The 20,707-nt window shown below is 35.0% G+C and overlaps 1 protein-coding gene across 1 annotated transcript in view; it reads left to right on the top strand.

The window, feature by feature from the left end:
* CFAP47 (cilia and flagella associated protein 47) overlaps window positions 1–20,707 on the top strand; it is a 259,943-nt gene that overhangs the window by 142,377 nt on the left and 96,859 nt on the right. The window contains exon 51 of the mRNA XM_058045574.1: window positions 15,505–15,602. Within this exon, the coding sequence (XP_057901557.1) occupies window positions 15,505–15,602 (98 nt within the window). The remainder of the gene's footprint in view (window positions 1–15,504; window positions 15,603–20,707) is intronic.

Here is a 20,707-nt window from a genome sequence, read left to right as displayed (position 1 = left end):
TGATGCATCTCTTGCGCATATTTATTTCTGGAATTAATGTCTTTTTAAGAGGACTGTTGTATAAAATCAATTTAAGTTACCAGCCCATAAATTTTGATTGGGTAGTTAAGCTATTTTTAAGTCCAATCTACATTCTGTATGTTCATACATGGTGTTCTCCAGTTTCAGATTAGTTCAAGTCTCCCTCTTCAGGGAAGAAATAAAGACCTATGCAGAGAAAATAATCCCATGTAAATTGCATGCATATTTGCAAATTTAAAATACTAACCACAACTTGGTTTGTTTGTGAGTTGTTTTGTTTATTTTTGTTTTGGTTTTTGTTTGTTTGTTTTTCTATGATTTTTTAATACCATTTTCACATTTGCAGCTATACTTATGCCAAGGCATACAAGCTCTGGGGAATGGTATAACATATGTAGAACATTAAGTATTAGACTGTTTTATGCCTTCTTCCATTGTCAAAAACATTGTTCAATTACTGCTAGCTTTCTCAGTAGGTGCCCTTCTGCAGTACTGCAGTCTGCTGGATGTTATGAATTTTCCTGTGCCCTTCTGAGACTCAGAACAGCTTGATCCTCCCAGTAAAATAACATGTTGTTTTGAAACAATTCAGAAATAGAAATGCTTAAAGGACCTCTGGCCCACATGGAATTTTGTGGGGCATGGTACTGTGTGCAATTAAAAATCTGTGCAAACAATGCATGGTAGCCCATTTAAAATTAATAAAGAGAGCAATCTGTAATTGCTCACAGAGTGAGGCTGCTGATGAGCTTCAGGTTGCATCACCCTCCTGCAGGAGGTGTTGGAATATTGTTGTGCTGAGAAGTCAGGTAATGCTGCATCTGCACTAACCACAAATTAGTCACTCCTCTTGTGAACATGTACATCTGCATATTTTTGGATATCAGAGCATGTAGGACTGCATTTGCATATAAAGAGATTAAATTTTATTACCCAATTTAAATGTCTGTGATGTGCATTATGCTTGTTTTGAAAGTCTGTATAGGCTGTAAACTGTATTACTGAGAAATACATCATTCTGTTATGTCTGGCAGAGCTCAAACGTGTATGTATGGAATTTTGTCAATTAATAGCCCAGTTAATAAAAAAAATATTCTGAAAAACAAAATCCCTAGCAGAAATAATGAGTGGGGTTCACATGACAGGTCCAGGTGTAAGCCCTTACTTGTTGTCTGTGACAGAAAACATTCAGAGTGATATAAAAAAAAAAATGAAATTTTTGAAACTTAAGAGGAAATGAGCAACAGAGCAGCAGTCTCCCTGCAGCCAGTGCCCTTGTGTTATGCTGGAGTGTTTGACATGCTCTTTCTAGGTCATCATTTTGCCTTTCCTACCTTGTCATGCTTACAAACAATAATTATTTTACCCTTTAGCAAGTAATGAATTATAAACACACAGAGTACATAATGGTAATGAAAAGGAGCACTAATATTTACCAGTTCCTCACAGTCCTGTAAGCATGGCTGGGGCTGGAGATAATGAGGTGAGGAGAGGATAGAGGCAAGGTCCCCATCAGTCTCCTCTATCATCCTGTTTCAATTGCTGTGACCTGTGAAAGTGTTCACTGAGCCACAAAACAGGAAAAAGTCAAACTTTATGGCCTAATAGATGGGACAGTTCATAGGAAGTGGAGTTCAAATCAAATATGGGATTTTTAAAAAAAGTCTTAGAGTGTGGAGTTTTTCTAGCTGAATAATGGCTTGAATATTTTACATTAATCTAAATGTTATGAAACATTCAAATTAATCTTTCACAAAAAATATGAAATTCTCCCCAAGATATTTGACATTCAAATTAATGCAACATCAATAGTATTGTCTAAGGGTGAGAACAGCTTCCTCCAAGGTTTATGTTCAGTCCCTCAAGCAGACGAAATAATTGAGTAAACATTCTCAGGGCCTGTTTGGAAAATCCAACAGTTAAGCTAATTTATAAAAAGATTTACAAATCCAGAGTAAAGTTTATATATATATATATTAATAATAATATACATATTTATTTCTTTCAAGTTTCTGAAAAATATGCAATTCAGAAATATCAATTAAAGCATTAGATTGAGTCCAAATTATGTTTTTAAGACGTCAGGGAGTATAATTTCCAACAGGAGAAGAAAAGAAAGCTCATTTCTCCTTCCAATCTAATTTTTTCTTCTTCTTCCTGTTGCTGTTATTATTAATATTAGACATAGTGCTAGACTTTGGTAACTAGACGAGCTTGCACCATGTACTGCTGCCAATGTCTCCCTCTGAAGCTAGAAATAGGTTATTCCTGAAGACTGTTTGTGGTTGGGCCATTATAGTTGTGAAAGTAATTTTTTTCTTGGTAAAAGTCTCAGTTCGTTTCAATGTTTTCTCATGGACGAGTTTCATGTCCATCTCCTGTCCCCTCAGTAGCCTGCTGCTGGAATTTGTGAGGACTTTTATTTCTGTAGCATCTGCAAAATAAATTTCCCATTTAGAATTCTTAGTTTTTAATTTATCCCTGGGCACTCCTGCATTCTCACACATTCAGTTATGGGGTGGATTTGCTGAACTAACCAGCAAAGGACCACTCTTATTTTTACAGAGCAGGCAACAGATATTTTTTGTCCAGTGCAGGGCTTTATTTGTTATGGTCTGGATTGTCTCCCTCAAAATATTTATTTTGATTTCTTTTTGGGTAGAGTCCTAATAGTTCTTGGCACAACTATGAAATTTTAAGTATTAGGGAACTACTGTTTCCCACTGTGTCAAAAGAGAGGTGATATTTTATACACTATCATCAGAGAGTGAGTGTATGTGTGTGCAAGAATTTTGTGAAATTTAGAATTAATTGTAAAAATGTGATAAGTATTTCTGGTAATATATAAAAGTTTATTTGTGTTATTTAGGAAGAATGTATCTTTCATAATGTGATATATACATTGACTATTATTGAATGTTTGAAAGAATTTCAGGATTGCTTTCACTAACTTCTCTGGATTCATTGGTTGTCTCCACCTTATTTGCCCAGCAATATATTGAGAAATTAGTAAGAACAACCTTATAAAGTTCATCTACTGTAAATATGGCAGACAATATCCATTAAATTAATGAAGTGTTGATTTTATTAACATGGAATTACATGAGCATAAAGATCTTCTGCTTGAAAATTAATGGAATTTTACTTCATAGTTTCTTTTTATTATTGAAGACATAAATTGCTCACACAACTCCACAATATGTTTTCTGCAATCTAATGAAAATCTGCCCACTTCATCATTATGCTCAGGATGCTATTTCATAGAAGTGGTTTTGTACTTTATGGATGTATAGAGAAATAAATGTCATTTTCCTAAAATGGCCTGGTGGCTCAGCAGAAATCCTTAATACCTCTTTCAGGGAAGACATATTTTTTATTCCAGAAAAAATGTTGCCTTTTCTGTGTGTGATGTTGCTTTGTGTTGCCTTTTTGCCTTTCCTTAGGGGAATAAGATGAAATGCCTGCTCTGTGGCAGAGTTTAGAATGGAAAATTACCCAAATCCCAATGAACTTGAAAGGTTCATTTTAAAGTGAAAGGGTTATACTGAAAAAGAAAAATAGACATTTGTCAGTTTTAATGCCTTTGTATTTTCCTAGCTGTGTTCCTATGAAACACTACAGTAAGACTGTATTAGGGTTAATAAAATGCTTTTGGTCACTTTGATATCTTTAGCAAACCCTCAGTATTTTGGAAAAAAATATTTTTGATCTGTAAATACAGAATATTTTTTTTCTAATGATGGCAGACGGGAATCACTCATTGGGTTATAAAATTTGTAATTCTGGGCTATCTTCATGTAGGAAATAGGCGTTCTTAGCTTCAATATTTAGCATGTTTTTAAGAGGAAACTGCCTACACTGAGCCTGCCTGAGCATGGTAGAGAATTTAAAAGTGAACCCTGCTGGGAAGTGAGCTGGCTTCTCACTGAAGTCGCGTGTATGTTCATATAATAAAATCAAATTTAGTTCACATTAAAGGTTCAGTTAAAAATTCATGTATATTCAAGGAAATGTTGTCAATTTAGTTTCCTGGTAGCTAGAAGGGGTAAAATCTTTGAATACTAATTACATTCTGTAATAGACATGAAGATATGTTGTACTCAGCATTTCTGGGGTCCTCTTGGTTTTTTTTTTTTTTTTGAAAGTGCTGAATTGCAAGCTGGGGATATAAAACTTGTAGGGAAATAGTGCAATTGATCTTACAGTTGCAAGGGAGATTCTGTAGTTCAGTTGATTGAATGGTATTTGGCTGTCAGGGGAAAGGCTTGTGCTCCTTGTGTGTGCTGCAACTCATAACAACAGTTATTTGATTTTGTGACACAGCACTAGCAAAAACTGGGTTCACTTTGTCGTCAGTGAGCTTATTTTTAATTCATTATGTTGACAATAATAAAATAAGGCTTGTTATTTCACAATAAAGACAATGAAGTATATTTCACCACAGCATGATACACCTGGAGGATTGTTAAGGGCCTTTAACAGATCTTTGCTGCTAAGACCTAAAATTAAAAAGCCTTTGCAGTAACTAAGTGCCATATTTTGAGCAGACTTCTGCAACTGGAGAATTCCTGCTGCTTTTCTGCTGTCTTTTTGTATTTTTTAAATTGCTAGCTTTGTCACAGGTCATTGTGTTTAACTAATATAGTCTTTATGTAATCTATGTTTCACCAATGTACAATCATATTTAATTCAATAACAGTGTACAACTGAAACAACAGTTGAAAACAAGAATTAATTACATATTAGTATGCTTTTTTTTTCAGTAGAAGATTTTTACCAGATCTAAAGTCATACTAATTTAATATTTGTTTTTTCCTGGCTACAGATTTTTTATGTCAAATGTTCTATTTAAAAGAGTTCTTGACAATCAAAATGTTAAATTTATGAAGCTATTTTATGTAGTAAAACGTCATGTATTAAAAAAAAAGAAAAAAATGAAATAACCCCCAAACTCTGAGCAATTATGTTTTCTCTGAAGCAATATAATTATTAAATGCATAAATTTATGAGCTATTTTACATATTTTGTTTTCATTCTGACTTGAACAGGAAAACACTTTGGTATCATTTTAAGGAATTTCCTGACTGGAAAATCATCTGAGTATAACTTAACCTAATGTGCCAAGGGTATATCAGCTGTGACTGTGTGTACATGACTTCTGAGCTGGCTTTTGCCTTTTCAGACATGTTGAAATATTTGTGTGACACGGCTGCCCAAGCTGTTCACCTGGAAGTGAATTCCTCACATAAGTCACAGTTTAAACACTCTTAAAATGTGCAGCTCTACGCAAAACCTGGCCAGTGAAGGCTGTTTCTGCCAAGAGGCAGAATAAAAAGTTCTAGGATATTTTACCATATACTTTTTAAATTTTTCTCAAGCATTGGTATTGGTGTCTCTTCTGACACAAGGTGTCTTTCCCTTCAGTTCTCTTTCCCCTTCTTTTCCTTGTTACATGTTTTATATTGGGTTTGTATGCATCCTTCAATATTACTGATGATTTTCCCAACCTTCCAGAGAGGACTACAGGGAAATTTAAGATCCTTTTGTCCATGATCACCCTTAGCTTTATATGCCAGCATAACAGGAATGAGCAATATTTTTTCTGTTTCTTATCTGAGACCTTAAAAGTTGATAGCCAGGAACAAGGTTCCCTTTGGCTCTCTCTGTTATCTTTAGATTTTTCCAAAGGTAAGACATAGGTAGACAAAGATAGAAAAATGGTGTCAGTAGAAGTAAAGACAGATATGGCAAATGGAGATAGAACAGTAGATCTTTTGGGAAAAGGCAGTAGTCCTTGGGGAAAAATAAACTCTTAATTTAATTAATTTAAAAGTTGTATGAAGTAAGAGAAAGCAGGGAGGGTTAGTACATAATTTGAGGTCATTAGTTTGACACAATCCTGACTCTGTGTTTATTAAAAAAGTATCACAATTCAATTTATGTGAGGTAAAGATTATGCCTGGGAATGAGGGTATTTTGAGACATTTTGTGGAATATGAGTGTGTTAGTTAGGTAAAACTTGGTAGAAGTAACTTGTTTCCTTGTGGATTTTTGGCAACCATTCCTCTAGGATATTCTTCATTTATTTACTAATAAAAAACTGCATGACCTAGGTGATCTGTCCTGGTTCTTCTCCACCCTCACGACTCTAAAGTTCCACTCATACTTTTTGCATTCCTTAAAGTCCACCATTTGTTACTCTTTCCATCAGAGAGGTCACTCCTAGTAGCAAACTTCTGTACATATGAAAATTGTGAGCATTATCTTTCCTCAAAAATCTTCTCTAAGGAAAATAAAATAATTTATTAAACAATAGTTGTTTTCTGAACTTCAAATTCCTTTCGGTTGTACAATTTTTTCTGTGGTTTTGTGTCTTTTCATAGTTGCATAACAATCAGCTACTTTGTGGATTTTTTTTACTTTACTTCTTGAGTTATTCTTGTTTCTTTACCCTTTGGAATTATTTCCTTATTCAACTCTTTGACTAGATTACTCTAAGTATCTTCTCCACTTAATCTCAGCTTCCTTCTTTGCCAGGTCTTTGAATGAAGGTAATTATAATAACCAAATAACTGTGAGTCTTAAAGCAAATACCACTTATCTTCACATTAGAAGTTAAACAGTGCTTTAAAAGTGTTAGTATTCTAAACAATCACTTCGCTATATAATCTCCAGTTATAGAAATTTATGCTGAGTGAAAAGTTCTAGTTTCTCTTCCTTGCTATTCAGACTTCTAAAACCATAGTGCAGTAGGTGAAATAGTTTAATCTTCTGTAAATTACCACGAAGATTCTGCTTATGATGGCAGTCTGATTTTGAGGTAACTACATGAGACATGTTAATCATCTCTAAGAATAGAGAGAATTAGTAGAGCCAGGCAATAAAAGACAAAAGAATGCCTTAGAGGGAGAGTTTTGAGAACTCAATGTGACATAATAGGTATGAGGTACAGGTTGTTCCTGACACACAGACCATTGCACTTGAAACCTACCAACTTTATTTTCAATGGTGTATTTATGGCAGATTCCTTATGTAGCATATTGTTAAATGTCCCTGCCATCCCACCCCTTCAGTGAGTATTCAGTTATGAAAGTCTGGGGTTCTTCTTAGTGTGTGGTCTTAGTAAGAAATGTAATTGACACGCTGGACCCACATTGGTAAGGTTTGTGACAATCCTTTGAATTCATTTCCCCAGAATTTATTCCTCAAACTTTTACTAAGGCAGAATATTTCCTTCCCTGTCCCCCTACCCTACTTCCCCCCCACTTCCTCCCAAAACCACCACAACTGAAGTTTTGCCTCTTGTATTGCTAAAATTTTCTGGATTGCTTTTCAACATTTGAATTTTTCCTACTCTTTGCATACTTTATGTTCAGATTTGTCATGATGCCTGCAGAGCTCAAAAAGGTGAGGGGAGATAAATTTTAATGCCAAATATATTACCTGTGTTCTTGTTGATTTTTTCATCTCTTGTTTTAGATCTGTATTTACTAATGTCACGAGTGCATGGATGATACACTGTCATGTGCCCTGAGTTTATTCCCATCCCACGATTTAATCAGAGAGAGTTTAACATGTTTATAAGATCAGATCCTGATTTCTGTCTCAGTGAGTACCAGCAGATCTTCTGTCCCTAATAGTCAGGCTAGGCTAAATGTCATGAAGGATACATGCCCTGGATAAGTGTAGGACACAACCCAAATGGAGAGTGAAAAAAGGCCCTATAAAGGGCAAATAACCATATTTTCCATATTTTCATTTTCATCACTCAACTGCAAGGGAGAAGGGAGAGTTGTGACATCATCATTTAAGGTACTGAGAGCTTATGAAGGACATAAGAATATTCTGAGGTAACGAGATATTTTCCATCTTCCACATCCCACAGACATAGCAGATCTGCTGGGTGATTTTTTTGAAGTTGTTACCTGGGAGATGGAGATGAGAAAGTGTCTATGGAGTAAAGGTGTCTAACTGAAAAATGGTGTTAGAACATCCTGCTGTGGTGGTATTAATAGCATGGAAGACTGAGCTTCAAAAATGGAAGACACCAACGGTGTTAGTCATCCATTTTCTTGAAATAAGCTGTCTAGTGTTAAAATTCTCTCTTCTTCTCACAGTTTGGAAGAAGTTTAGGGAAAAGGAATGTCTTTCATGGGCTAGTGGTATCTCAGTTTCCACCATAAGGCGGTGATGTTCACTTGAAAAGATGGATTTGAAGCCAGAATTTAAAAAAGAGAGATTCTGGATTCCTGCCTTTTAGTAGGTCACACACTTTTCCAGGGCTTTGTATTTTATTATTCACAGATAATTCCAAAACAAGGTTTAGATTTTTCATAAAAAAAAATGTTCTAATTTCCATTTCCAAATTTTCCTGAGTGAAAAAGGCTCTGGAGATACAGTCCTTGCCTGGTTTAGGACAAGTCCTGAAGAAAAGGAATCTTAATACATCTTGCAGATTTTCCTTTTGCAGAATACCCCTCTTCACCAAGCCTGCCTATAGGTATTATATTAACTTGAAAATTCTGAATTAATTTAATATTAAGTACATATTGACATGTGAAAGCATCAAAATTTAATTTTAAATTGCAGCATTTCAAAGGGATCACTTTCATCCATCAGTTCCAATTTACATGTGCCAACTAATGCAATCTTCCATCCTCAGTCACTTTAAGGAACTGTCTCTCTGCATGACTTAGGCTGGATACAGAATGTAAGGCACACTCTTAATTTATGGAAGTTGCTCTTGGGGAGTTATAACATCATATCCTTTAAGAACAAGATTAATGACTGATGAATATTGAAATATTTTTCCAAGTGGTGTTATATGGAATACATGACATGAATATTCATTTAAATGTTTTGGTTTCTCAGATATGTTCATGTACGTAAAATGGCAGCTGAGGGCAACGTTTATCTTGCCATGTTATGCAAAAGCATTTTTAAAAGCTGTACATACTGATTACTTTTATTGAAAAAGTATAACCCTTAGGTGAGTAAACCCATGAGCTCCAGCCTAAAGATGAAACCCCTAAACTAATAACTTCCCTGGAAGAGGAAAGTGTAGAAGTGTTGCCTTTTCAAGGATAAGTTAATCCTCATGTAGTAAAAATGAATAAAAATGTCTGACTTTTTGTGTAATTTTGAACTCTTAATGTAATAGGGTTGCAATATTTTATTAATGAGTTAATGTTTTACAGCTTTCCCCCATAAATCAAGTGCAGATTTTTTATATTTGGTAGCTAAAGTTTTTTTTCGAAACTAAAAGTGAAGAGAGCTATCTAGAGCCAGTTAAAACAAGATTTAACTTCTTTTTCAGTGGAGTAGTGGGTCTACCTACACAGAATTGCAGGTTTGTCCTTCAGCATGTGAACCAATTAGATTTATCTAGTGACACTGTCAAAAGTATCCAAATCCTTTTTCTAAAACATTCACATGTCTTAGGACTGATTGATGCAATTAGATTTGTATCTGGAATGAATTTGGAGGTTTATGGTGAGTCTGAAGTAATTCCCTAAAACTCTTTAAATTTTTTTTTAATGTAGCATGGTAGTGATACAAAAATTCTCACTAAAAGTTAGCAAAAGAAAGGTCAGGTCTTTTAATAGTAATAGGTAGATGATTAAGGCAAGTCCAGTTAGAAAAATAAGGAATATAAATAATCATGGGCTTAACAGCTAGTCTTTTTCACATAATTTATATGAAAATGATTTATTCTAAATCAAAAAGGTTTAAATTTTGGTTTTTTCCTGCATGAACTCTTTACATGTGAAAAGCAGTTACATTTTTATATATTGTAGGAAACTAGGAAAAATGTAATTTTTAATTTATGTCTTACATTCTGTAAAGTACAGCAGTATAGCTATGAGGACAACATTAAGGCTGTTTACTCAGTGAGAATGTTCATAACTTCCAGCCTAGGATGTTTTCTTGAAAATTAAGATATCATGCTGTGTTATTTCTCTGCCCACTATTCCAAAATAAACCCATACCCTTAAATATCCCTATTTACCCTATTTAAGAGTATTTTGTTTAAACTTTTTGTTTAAACTTTGTACTTTATTAATTTTACTACTATATAAACTCGGAAAATATTAGGTAAAAAATGCTGTAGAAAGAACTCACATTAAATTTGAAAATATCACTTAAATTCAGCTTTTTACTTAAATAATCATATTTCTGATGCTATAGAAGTCAGTAAAATTAGGATGAAGCATTTGAAATAAATCAATGTATTTAGCAGTACAATTCAAGTTTCCTCATTGTGTCCATATCATACATACACCCTCCTCCCAAAGTCCCTGGAATTTTACAATTTTCAGGACCAAGGCCAATCTTCCTTCAGCATCAGTGATGTGTCATTCAGAGCTGATGGACAGCTCTGTCTCCATCAGGAGAGAAGGATCTTTTCTTTTTATAACTGACAGCACATTTAATAGCTGGTGTTGCAGACAGAGGATGGATGAAAAGTAAATTTAAGGAAAGGGGACAGAGAGATGAGAAATTCCAGCTTGTGGCTGATATGGTAATAAGGTATTCTCATGCCAGTGATAGAGAAGAGCATCTTGAGAGTAGAACGAAGAGGATTTAAGAATTGATGACTCTTCAGGATGTGATACAAAACAGAAGATTAAATGTGTAGGGCTTAAAATACTGATATGCTAGGGAAGATTTTATGACATTTTATAAAATTGCATAATCAATGAAGAGATCAGGCAAAGAAGAAACAGTTTATTTGTATCACTGAAGAGAAGTAGGACAAGGCACCAGACTGATTTGATTATAAAAGGATATTCAGCTCAGTAAGAAAAAACAGTAGTTTTGTTATATCATACAAGCTGAAATGAGGTTTAGAAGGGAAGTTTGAGATTTTAACCTGAAATGTTTGTTGAAGGTTCAAGTTTAATTTTCATGTAAATTGTAATTTTTTAATCCTGTGTTTTAAATACAGAACCGTCTGTTCACAAATGCCATTACTGTAGATAAAAAGTAGTTGAAGAAATTGACTGGTTATTAAGGAATGGATACAGAAATAATTCCAAAAATTTTCGATTTTGTTGTTCCCCCAGCTCAGGGTAACTACATGAAACAGAAATTACACACCTTTCTACGTTTCCAGTGATTCCATAATAAAATCAAAAATTACAAAAAAATGGGGGAATGTTCTAAAACCTTAAAATCAGGGACCTATTTTACAGTGGTGCTAACTGAATATGCAGCAGCTGACACATGGAAGTGCTGGTTTGCACTAACCATTAGTGACAGATGCTTGACCCTGACTAGGCAGGGTGAAAGCCTGCTGACCAAAGGAGAGACTAAAAGAGAAGATGGTGGAGATTAAATATTGAAGTAGCTGCATTTTTATGTTCAGAAGATTTGTGCTCGCTCCTCTCTAGAGGTGATTTCCATCTGAAGCACTGACTGCAATTTGTTTTGTTTATTCCATGAGATCTGACAAGATCATGACCTGGTGGTTGCATAAAGCAGGCTGAGGATTTTTATTTGTCATCGAGGGCCCGGAGTGAGGAGATAAGAGACCCAAGCCTAAAGTCAAATGAAGTTTATCTCACAAGAAATCAAAGTGCAGTGCTCAGGCCCTAAGAAAAGACTTAAAATGCATTAAAAATTTCAATGGAGGTTTAGAAAAGTAGAGGGAAAAGGAAGAGTGCATACTTTTTTTTTTTTTTACCTGCTTTTGAAATGTGTATAGAAAACAGAAACAGAGAAATATAACCTTGTTCTGTGTCTTGAGAGGGAGCTATCTATGAGTTTCAGCCTGAGTATATTGAGTTTATCTCCATTGCCCCTGATCATTGAGCCTTTCCCAGCAGCTACTCTCTGGCAAAGTAAAACTCTTTGAAAAACTCTAACAAAAAATAATGAAAAAAAATCCCCAAACTCCTGACCTTATGGTCTGTACTTTGAAAAATGAATTTCTAATACTACACTTCAGCCATGTAAGTTGTTTTTTGGGTTTGAATGCTGAGATAGAACTAAAGGAAATTCTAAAAGCATTTGCTGTTATTTTGATCTGTTTATAGTATTTTTTTTCCAGGGAGCTTAAGCTTTATAGCTTTGGAAGTGACTACTGAGTATTCTTGAGAGGAAGAACTAGTTTCTGACTTGTGGGTTGCCTTAGGAAGAGAATAAATTTGGAGCAAAATTAGTCTATAATTACTTGGAGATGAGGATACTTGCAATAAATTTGCCTTGATGTAGCCTGTTCAAATAGATTATATGGGTAAGGACATGAGCAGGGACTCACCTTTAAAGTCACTATTTGATACCAGGTTTTCAGCTAAGTGAGGATAAAGCCCTGAGATTTATGTTTTTAACAGTGCAAATGGGAAGCAAAGAACAATTCAGCTTTGTTTTCACTGAGTAAAAGTTAGCAGAATATCAAAGTTTATACAACTTCAAGGCTTAATACTGAGCAGAAATTGCAGAAACTTTCAGTCAAGGGTTCAGCTGCAAAAATAAAAATATGCTCCTTCAGCAGAGAATTGCCAGGGTCGTACCATGCATTAAGTAAACTGCTTCCATGAAAGCATTTAAAAATATTTAGAGACATATCAAGTGTTATGCAAAGAATATTATCATTGAAAATATCTAACTACATATAATATAATTGAAAAATACATACAAGGTATTCCCTCCCAAACATGATAGCTGTTTTCTATACTTTCCAGTACTTGTATTCTGTAAGTACTGAAGTTTATTTAGGGTCTCCAGAAAAAAGATTTGATTTTTCAAAATGGAGAAAAAATTTAACGAGAAATTAATCTAGACATTCAAATGCATAAAAAATAGCAAAAAGAAATCAAGAATTTCTAACATAGAAAATATTTTAATAGCTCAAAATACTTGAAATCAAAACTAAAAAGGAAGTAACTTGACCTGAAAGCTTTGCTTTTGAGAAAGATCAGAAATTTTAGAGTATTTTTAAAGCAAATTGAACAGAATAAATGACTTTGTATATTAAAGGGAGAAGAGAGAAGGGAAGTAGACAATAAGTTTTATATTACTGCAGTTATGAAGAACAGAAATGTTATTCAGGAAAGTTATGAATACCAAGGAGAAATGTGTGGTCAGAGAGGAAATGAAGGCTCTAAGTGTATATGGAAAAGTAACCTGGTTGCAGTATATAGGAATTGCTGGAAGGTCTAATATTGTAATGACAATGCAGGGTACCATGTGAACCACATTTCTCTTCTTCACACAGCTGCTGATTTTGTCAAAGAATTCAAATAATTTTGTGTGATGTGGCTTCCTTCCCTTATTGTGATGCTTAATGATTTTCTTTGGAATATATAAACAAACTCACATCTGTAATTTCAGAATTTATGCAAGAGACCTGTCTAAAAATTGGTAACACATTCTCTGCCTTTTCATTTCTTCATATCCCAAGCTGACTTAAGCAAGGAGTCACATGCTGGTTTGCACCACTGCAATTTAATACATGAGATCCTTTGGAATTCACAGACTTGCAGAATCCCAGAGTGGTTTGGGTAGAAGGGACCTTAAAGGTTGTCCACAAACCCCCTGCAATGGACAGGGACACCTTTCATTTTAAACCACAATTTTTGGGCAGACACTCTCTTGCAAAGGTGATTTGTTACTTTCTTTTTCATCAGTCTGCTCAGAAACCTTTTCTGCTGAAACCTCAATTTGGAAGAGTCTCCCTGACCATTCCCCTCAAAACAAGCTCTGGAGTTTAGAAAGTCCCTGAACTCCACTGTAATGAACACTCCTGCAGAGAATTAATTTAGATTTTCTGCTGCAGCCTTATCTTCCTTGAGCATTCCTTTTCCACCCTGATCATCTCTCAGCCTTTCTGAGTTTGTCAAGCTACCAGCTTCAGATGTGTTTGAAAAGCTTGTGCTACTGCTTTTTCAAATCCTTAGCAAGTTGTCACTTGAGGGTGGAGCTTTTGTGTATGAGTGTTCTTGGAGGTTTGAGGAGAGGGTGGCAGCATTGTTGATTTTTTGTTTAAATAGCATCTAATGCTATTTTCTGTTTTCTTTAACCTTACTTTGATTTGTGAATGTGTTGCTGTACTTTAATGAATCCCTTTGGTACTTTAATAAATCCCTTTGTCCTGCAGTTTAATCACATATCCTTGCTAAACAGAACTTTGCTGTTCATGCAAATAACTCTGTTGTTTCCTACCTGAATTTCAGAGCTTTTCCTACAGTTTGATTGCATTCTTGAAGAATGTAATGTCCCAAGCTATGAGTACACTTTAATTTTCTTTTGGTCTTTTAATTTAAACTTTTATTTCTGTTTCCAAGGCAGTATGTTCTGCTTTGGTGTAATGTGCTCCTCCCTTTTTTCACAAGTTACCTCTTCTGAATATTGGGTTGTTTTTTTTTTTACCTTTTGTAATTGATTAAACTCAGGGTCCTGTACATTCCGCAATCCTTTAATGGACATTCAGAAGATCTCTTTAGCTCAATGATGCTAATTTTTATAGATTGTAAGACACTGAGGCTATTCCAGACAGTGTAAGCCTGGAATTCTGGTATAAAACCCTGTAAATTGTATGCATAACAAATTAGCCCAAAGAAAATGGGTAAGTTAGTACAAAACGTACATGGTGGAATTTGTAAGAAAATAATGCAAATAAATCCTGTCAGAAACAGTTTTATTGGAAACAGGGTTTGGAAATAAAGTCCTGTATGTGAATAAGGAACTGTAACAAGGACAATGGTGGCTCTGAGATGAGCTGGGGTCACAGCACAAGAGAAATCCAGTAGGAGCTCCCAAGGCTAATGCTGTGGTGAAGCAGGAGTGCTGATAGAGATCCCTAGTGTATGATTCAGGAAAGTGTGAGTAGGAAGATCAAGGCTATTTTCATCTCATACAATACACTGACAAACAGGAATAGTGCAAGTAGTTTTTAGGTAGGCATTATTAAAAGGTGCTGAACAAGTCTTTATATATGAAAAATCCTACCACATGAAATATTTGTGCTGTGAAAATCAGGCCTTATGGTAGAGATTTCAGGTTTAGTTTGTTTCATCTATCTGAATGAGATTGATGAGATAATTTTATTAACATTCACAACTATGTTCTAAAACCAGGAAAATACTAGATACAAAAACTATTGTGTGAGAGGAACTAATTTTGATTTCCTGATATAAAATTGCAGAAGTACTGTCAGTTTGCTCTGAAGTTTTAGTTACAAATCATTGATATTTAAAACCCAGACACAATGTTGTAGTCTGGGAAGCTAATTTGCCAAAGTGCTATTTCCATTCCATTTTTTGTATATATTAATTTGTTACTACTTTGAATCCTGACAAGAAGGGATTAGAAAATAGAGTGTGTTGACACTGATTAAATCAATTCAGGATTTGCTTTGTCTCAGTGTGAACAGTGACTGGCATTCCTGCTAAAAGTTCAAAGGTTTTATTGATTTGAAGGCTGCTAGGATTGATCAGCTCATTGGATAATTTGTAAGGCATTTTGGTTTTTCTAACACAGGAGGAAGTTCTACAAACTGCAAAGTGTGGTTCTCCTTGAAGATTTTCAGTGCACCTGCAGCAGCAGAAAGGACAATAGATGTGGACTGCAAAGCTCTGGTAAGATTACTCTAAATGTCTAATTTTGTTCTACTGCATTAGAAGAAAAAATTAATTTTTATTGTTGTTCTGGCTGCTATAACAGAGGATTAATCAATTTTATTAAGTGACCACACAATCATTTTTTGAGTAACAAAATTCAATACTTATTAAGCTCTCATTTAAGCTCAGTGATATGAACTAAAATAAATGCTTGAATAAAAGTATCTTTATCCTGTTGGAAAAATTGCACTTTTATTCTTTGGATCTCAAATAAGCTGAAGTCTTAAAAAATTTCAGTATATCTGTTGTCCACAACAGAATTTGTCTCTTTTGGTATTTTACTTCTTCATGCATGCCAAATTATTATTGCCATTTAAATTTCTTTAATCATTGGGATATATTTAATTATGTTTGTATTACTAAATGAATACATACTGTCACTCTTTATAAAAAAATGAAATTATATTATATTAGTCATACTAGAAGAACACTTGCATCATATTAAATGAGTATCCTTTAAGTCACTTAACTTTGTAAAGATAAAATAATTTTTAGTATGTTTGCTTAATAAATAGTGTTTTTGTTTCCCACTTATTGGTAATTTTATTTGTCTTTGAATTATCATTTGTAAAGTGTTTGTTTTCAGAACTAATATTTTCCCTATCTTCTGTAAATGGATTTTTGCTTTATTGTCTATACATCCTGCTTTCTGCATGCATTGTAATAACAGGTGCTGGTAACAGATTGTATGAGTAGAAATTACTGGTATGGTTTTTTTCCTGCAGGAGCATTTTTGCAAATAAAAATATGTGATGGAGAGGGAATACCTCTTCCAGTCACAGATGCTGGGAAGGGAGAAGAATCTCCTCAGTTGATTTTACATGTGTTCAAATTGGGGGTAAAAATCCAAACCAGTATGCACTTCTTAAAATATTTAAATTTCATTGTCCATATATGACTTCACATTTGCTCTTCTTTCCTTGAAATTCAGTGTCCTGACTGTGAACTTGTGTAGGGAAGAGAAACAGATACTGATGTTTTCAAAGTTTGGTGTTGGATGAGTATGCTGGGAGGTGTCTGCTGCTAGTGAGGAGCATTAAAGCTGAACTAAAAGAGTTTGTGATTTGAGACCTTGAAAAGAGCAGTGTCGGTTTTTGTCCCACAGGATCATGCATTGCCTTGTATCATTTTCTGATCTGAAAATTCTCTGAAGTGGTAAAAGGGAAAGCTAAATTTGAAGTACACTGTTGACTTCTATTGTATGAGAAATTCTCAAAGTGCATTTGAACTGTTCCTATAAATTTTAATCAAATTCAATGTGAAAGCTTGAAAAAAACACATTAAAGTACAAAATACTTCTGCAGTGTTCAGGGCACTGAAATGACTGGCCTTAAAATTTGGATAATTCCTTTAAAGGGAGATGAAGGAGAGAAAGAAATAGCTATGTCTCTTCTTCAGATCTCTATGGAAAATGTAATAAATTTTTTCTTATTGATGACTTTGGAAGATGACATGAATATTTCTGACTAGCAAATAAAAACATGTGGTTACTGCTATGGCATTATGATTGCTGAATTTACTGGTTACATGCTAAGCACTCAGTTTTGGAGTGTGGGAGCTTTCTGTCTCTAATGTAAGGGAATAGGATTATCCTATTAATTTCTTAGTAGAACTGTCAGTGTGACACCAGGAAAGAGAACCAGTGCAGTCCTTGACTGCTGAAGAATGGTCAGACATGAACAGAAAGCAAATCATGCTGCTGGTACTGCTATTAGAATGTGCACACGTCTGGTTCTTGAAGGTTAAAAATGATTTTGAAATACTGGAAGAAAATCAAAGAAATTTTCTAGAAGCATGGGGGACTGGAACAGCAAGCCTTGTCATATGAATGTTAAATAGCTCTATCAACTTAGTTTGCCAAAGAAAAAATGGAGAAGAAATGTGATCATTTGCTAAAGAATATTTAGTGGTGATGTCTCATTTTTGCTGACCAACATGCATCAAGAGCTAATGGCCAAAAATTTACATCTGAGATTTATTTAATCTTGCATGGGCTGTCCCAGTAATGAAAACAATAAAACATTGGAAAATCTTATAGTGAAAAGCATAGACAGAGTCTTGTGAAGGTGAGAACTTGAAATGGCTTCAAAATCTGATAAATATTTAAAAAGCGTAGACACCTGGTACATCTGCTACATCAGTGAGTCAGATTTAATGAATACATTGATCTCTTTGTGACCTCAGAGTCTTCTTCCTTCCTGGCCCTTGGAATGAAGAGGATTAGCAACACTTAATGTGAAATACTAATAACGCTGCTTTTGTATGGTAGCTATAGCTGAATCTCATCATCAAATGCAATACAAATTTATCCTCAGCACGTCAAAAGTCCTGTTCTGTCTTACACAAGTGTTCAGACTTCTGAAACATCCAAAATTGGCTGCAGCAGAGGTAAAGCTGGCAGGATGGAGGTGTTAAATGAGTCAGGTGTAGCATCCTGCTCTTCTTGATGGTGATCACCGTGACACCGGCCTGCAGTGAGGGAGGGCCCAGGGAGCTGAGGGCTGGGGGTAACCCAGGAACTGTGGACAGTGTCAGGTCATCTTGGCACATATCCTGTTACAGTTGATGAATATATTTTCTTGCAGATTCCAGTTCTGTGTCTGAGGTTTGAAAATGCTTTAGGTTGACTCGCCTTTTGCACTTCGTATGTGGGCCTCTCTCTGAAGTGCAGTGCCTGTAGCAGGGTGACAGCTCCCACCATGTGAAAGGGGAGGTGAGAGGTGTCAGGATTGAGGCCAAGTTTCTGATTCTGTGCAAGCTCTGACCCTGATGGATGCCCTGAGGCACTGGCCATCACCTGATGCTGCTCCTCTGAAGAGTGCAGAGAACTCTGAAGAAACAAGAAGTTCTATGGCAGCACCCTGCAGTTGTCTGTAGCTCACATCTTGGTGTCAGCATAGAGTTGTTCTCTTCTGTTTTCAGTGCATAAAATGAGCTAAAAAGAAATGCCTACCTAAATGTTAGGTCTGTACTGCCTCCACCCCAAACTCATGCATTGTGTCCCCATCCTCATTTAATTCGCTCAGAATTTTCTAATTTTCTGTGGTAAATTACTGCATGTGCTTTCATCTATCTTTTGCATAATGCTTAATTCTGATTAGATCAATGATCTTGAATTGGAACAACACAGGATTTTCCAGTTACATTTACCTTTAGTTTGCTTTGTTATTTCCATGTCTTGACATCCTTTAGGTGAAAAATTTCAATATCAAAGCCTACCTGCAGATATGTATCTGAAAGACTTAATTTGGTTTAACTCAAGTTTTTAATAAAATATTTTAGGTTTGCATTTCCACATTGTTGAGACCCATCTCACTACATATTGTTTCTGGATGTGTTTTTTCTCTCAACCTAAAATTCAAAGTGGAAATTAATTAGTTAAATGAATCAAGCCCAGTTTTATGCTGCCCAAGTTTTCTTAAAATTCTTTTGACCTGTTATAGCTGAAATAATTTAAGCTTGTACTTTGCTATTAACCAGATTAGGATTAAGGTGTTTATGGAAATAAAAATATTGAATTAGTCAATATTTAAAACCATAAGCCATATTGAAAAAATCATTCATTTTAAGCTCTAGACCAATTTCAATTATTTTAATCACTGTATATCAGTAAAAGAAATACCCTTGTTTTAGTAGAAGAAGTTATCTAACTGGAGATTTGGAGTAAAATCCTATTGTAGTCCTTACTCCTGAGTAGTCAGTGTGGGTTTCTGGTTGGGCACTGGAACAGCTCCCCAGGGCAGTGCTCACAGCACCAGCCTGGCAGAGCTCTGGAAGTGTTGGGACAATGCTTTCAGGAACACGGGGTGACTCCTGGGGTGTCCTGTGCAGGGCCAGGAGTTAAACTCTATGTTCCCTTCCAACTCAGCATATCCTGTGATCCAATGAAATGGATTTCAATTAATACCTCCTAAGGACAGAACCATAAATTAAAGGAATTAATGATTTAAATTAAAATGTAATAGCTTTTCCCTAATTTTTACATAGAAGCACAGTAGTTCCCCCAGTTTGAGGCACATCTGCCTCTGAATTGAATAAGATTTAATTGTTTTGGTCCATGTGGTCAATAGAATGCCCACCACAAGTTGTTTAGTATAATACAATGCTTTACAGGTCAATACAGTGTTTGAATAAGAAAAATATTGTAATCTAATTTTCTGTGTATAGAGAAGAGATTACACATACACTGTGTACAGTAAAAAAGGAAAAAATGCCATAAACTTGGCTTTTAATAGTGCTAGTACTGTTTAATATTTTTATGTTTACAAGTTTTGGGATAGAGAAGCAGTTCCACTTCTCTCTTTTTCTTCCTGATCATTAGTACTCATGGTGTCTCCTTTGCTGGATGAATGCTTGGTGCCATTAATTTGCAAATATCAGAATAAAATATTGAATTTAACTCTCTTTGTGATAATTGCACCTGCTTCTATTTCCAAGTAAGGAATGGATGACAGTCTGTTTTTTCAGTGTTCAGTTAAACTTCTTAAAGATAGATTTATTTCTCATTTTCTTTCCCAGGTTTTTGTGTTTGTGTTTTTGTTTTGTTTTGTTTTTTGTGGTTTGTTGGTTTGTTTGGTGGTGGTGGTTTGGTTTTTTTGATTAAAGGGGGGAAGGCTGGGTGTTTTCATGTTTGGCTGGGTGTTTTTTTTTCCAACTTGGACAGATTGATACATGATTTCTGATTTTCATTTAAAATGAATGATTTTTTAAAGCCTACAGCCTGCTGACTTGGATATTTTTTCCTAATCCAAGCCCTGAATGCTTTGAATTCCAGTGCTCAACCATTGCAGAAATAAGAATAACCCTACTGAAATTGAGGGGGAGTATCCAGCTGCAGGTTCTGTGTATATTAAGAGAAAATAGATAATTAGTGAAGCCTGGAAAGGTTGTAAGGATGCATTCCATCTGTGAAGGATTGCTAAAGCTTAGTAAACAGGAGCACCCTTACAATTGTGACAAGGATAAACCTGTGTTTCAGAGGAGGGATATAATCAAGTGTTGATAATACTGAAATAACCCAGTCAGTCGTAGTGCTGCTCATAACGAACACCTCCAACTTTACC

This window comes from Melospiza georgiana, chromosome 2 (genome assembly GCF_028018845.1).
Source record: "Melospiza georgiana isolate bMelGeo1 chromosome 2, bMelGeo1.pri, whole genome shotgun sequence".
Taxonomy (NCBI): Eukaryota; Metazoa; Chordata; class Aves; order Passeriformes; family Passerellidae; genus Melospiza; species Melospiza georgiana.
The sequence above is the reverse complement of the archived record's forward strand: the minus strand, read 5'-3'. Positions and strand labels throughout refer to the sequence as shown.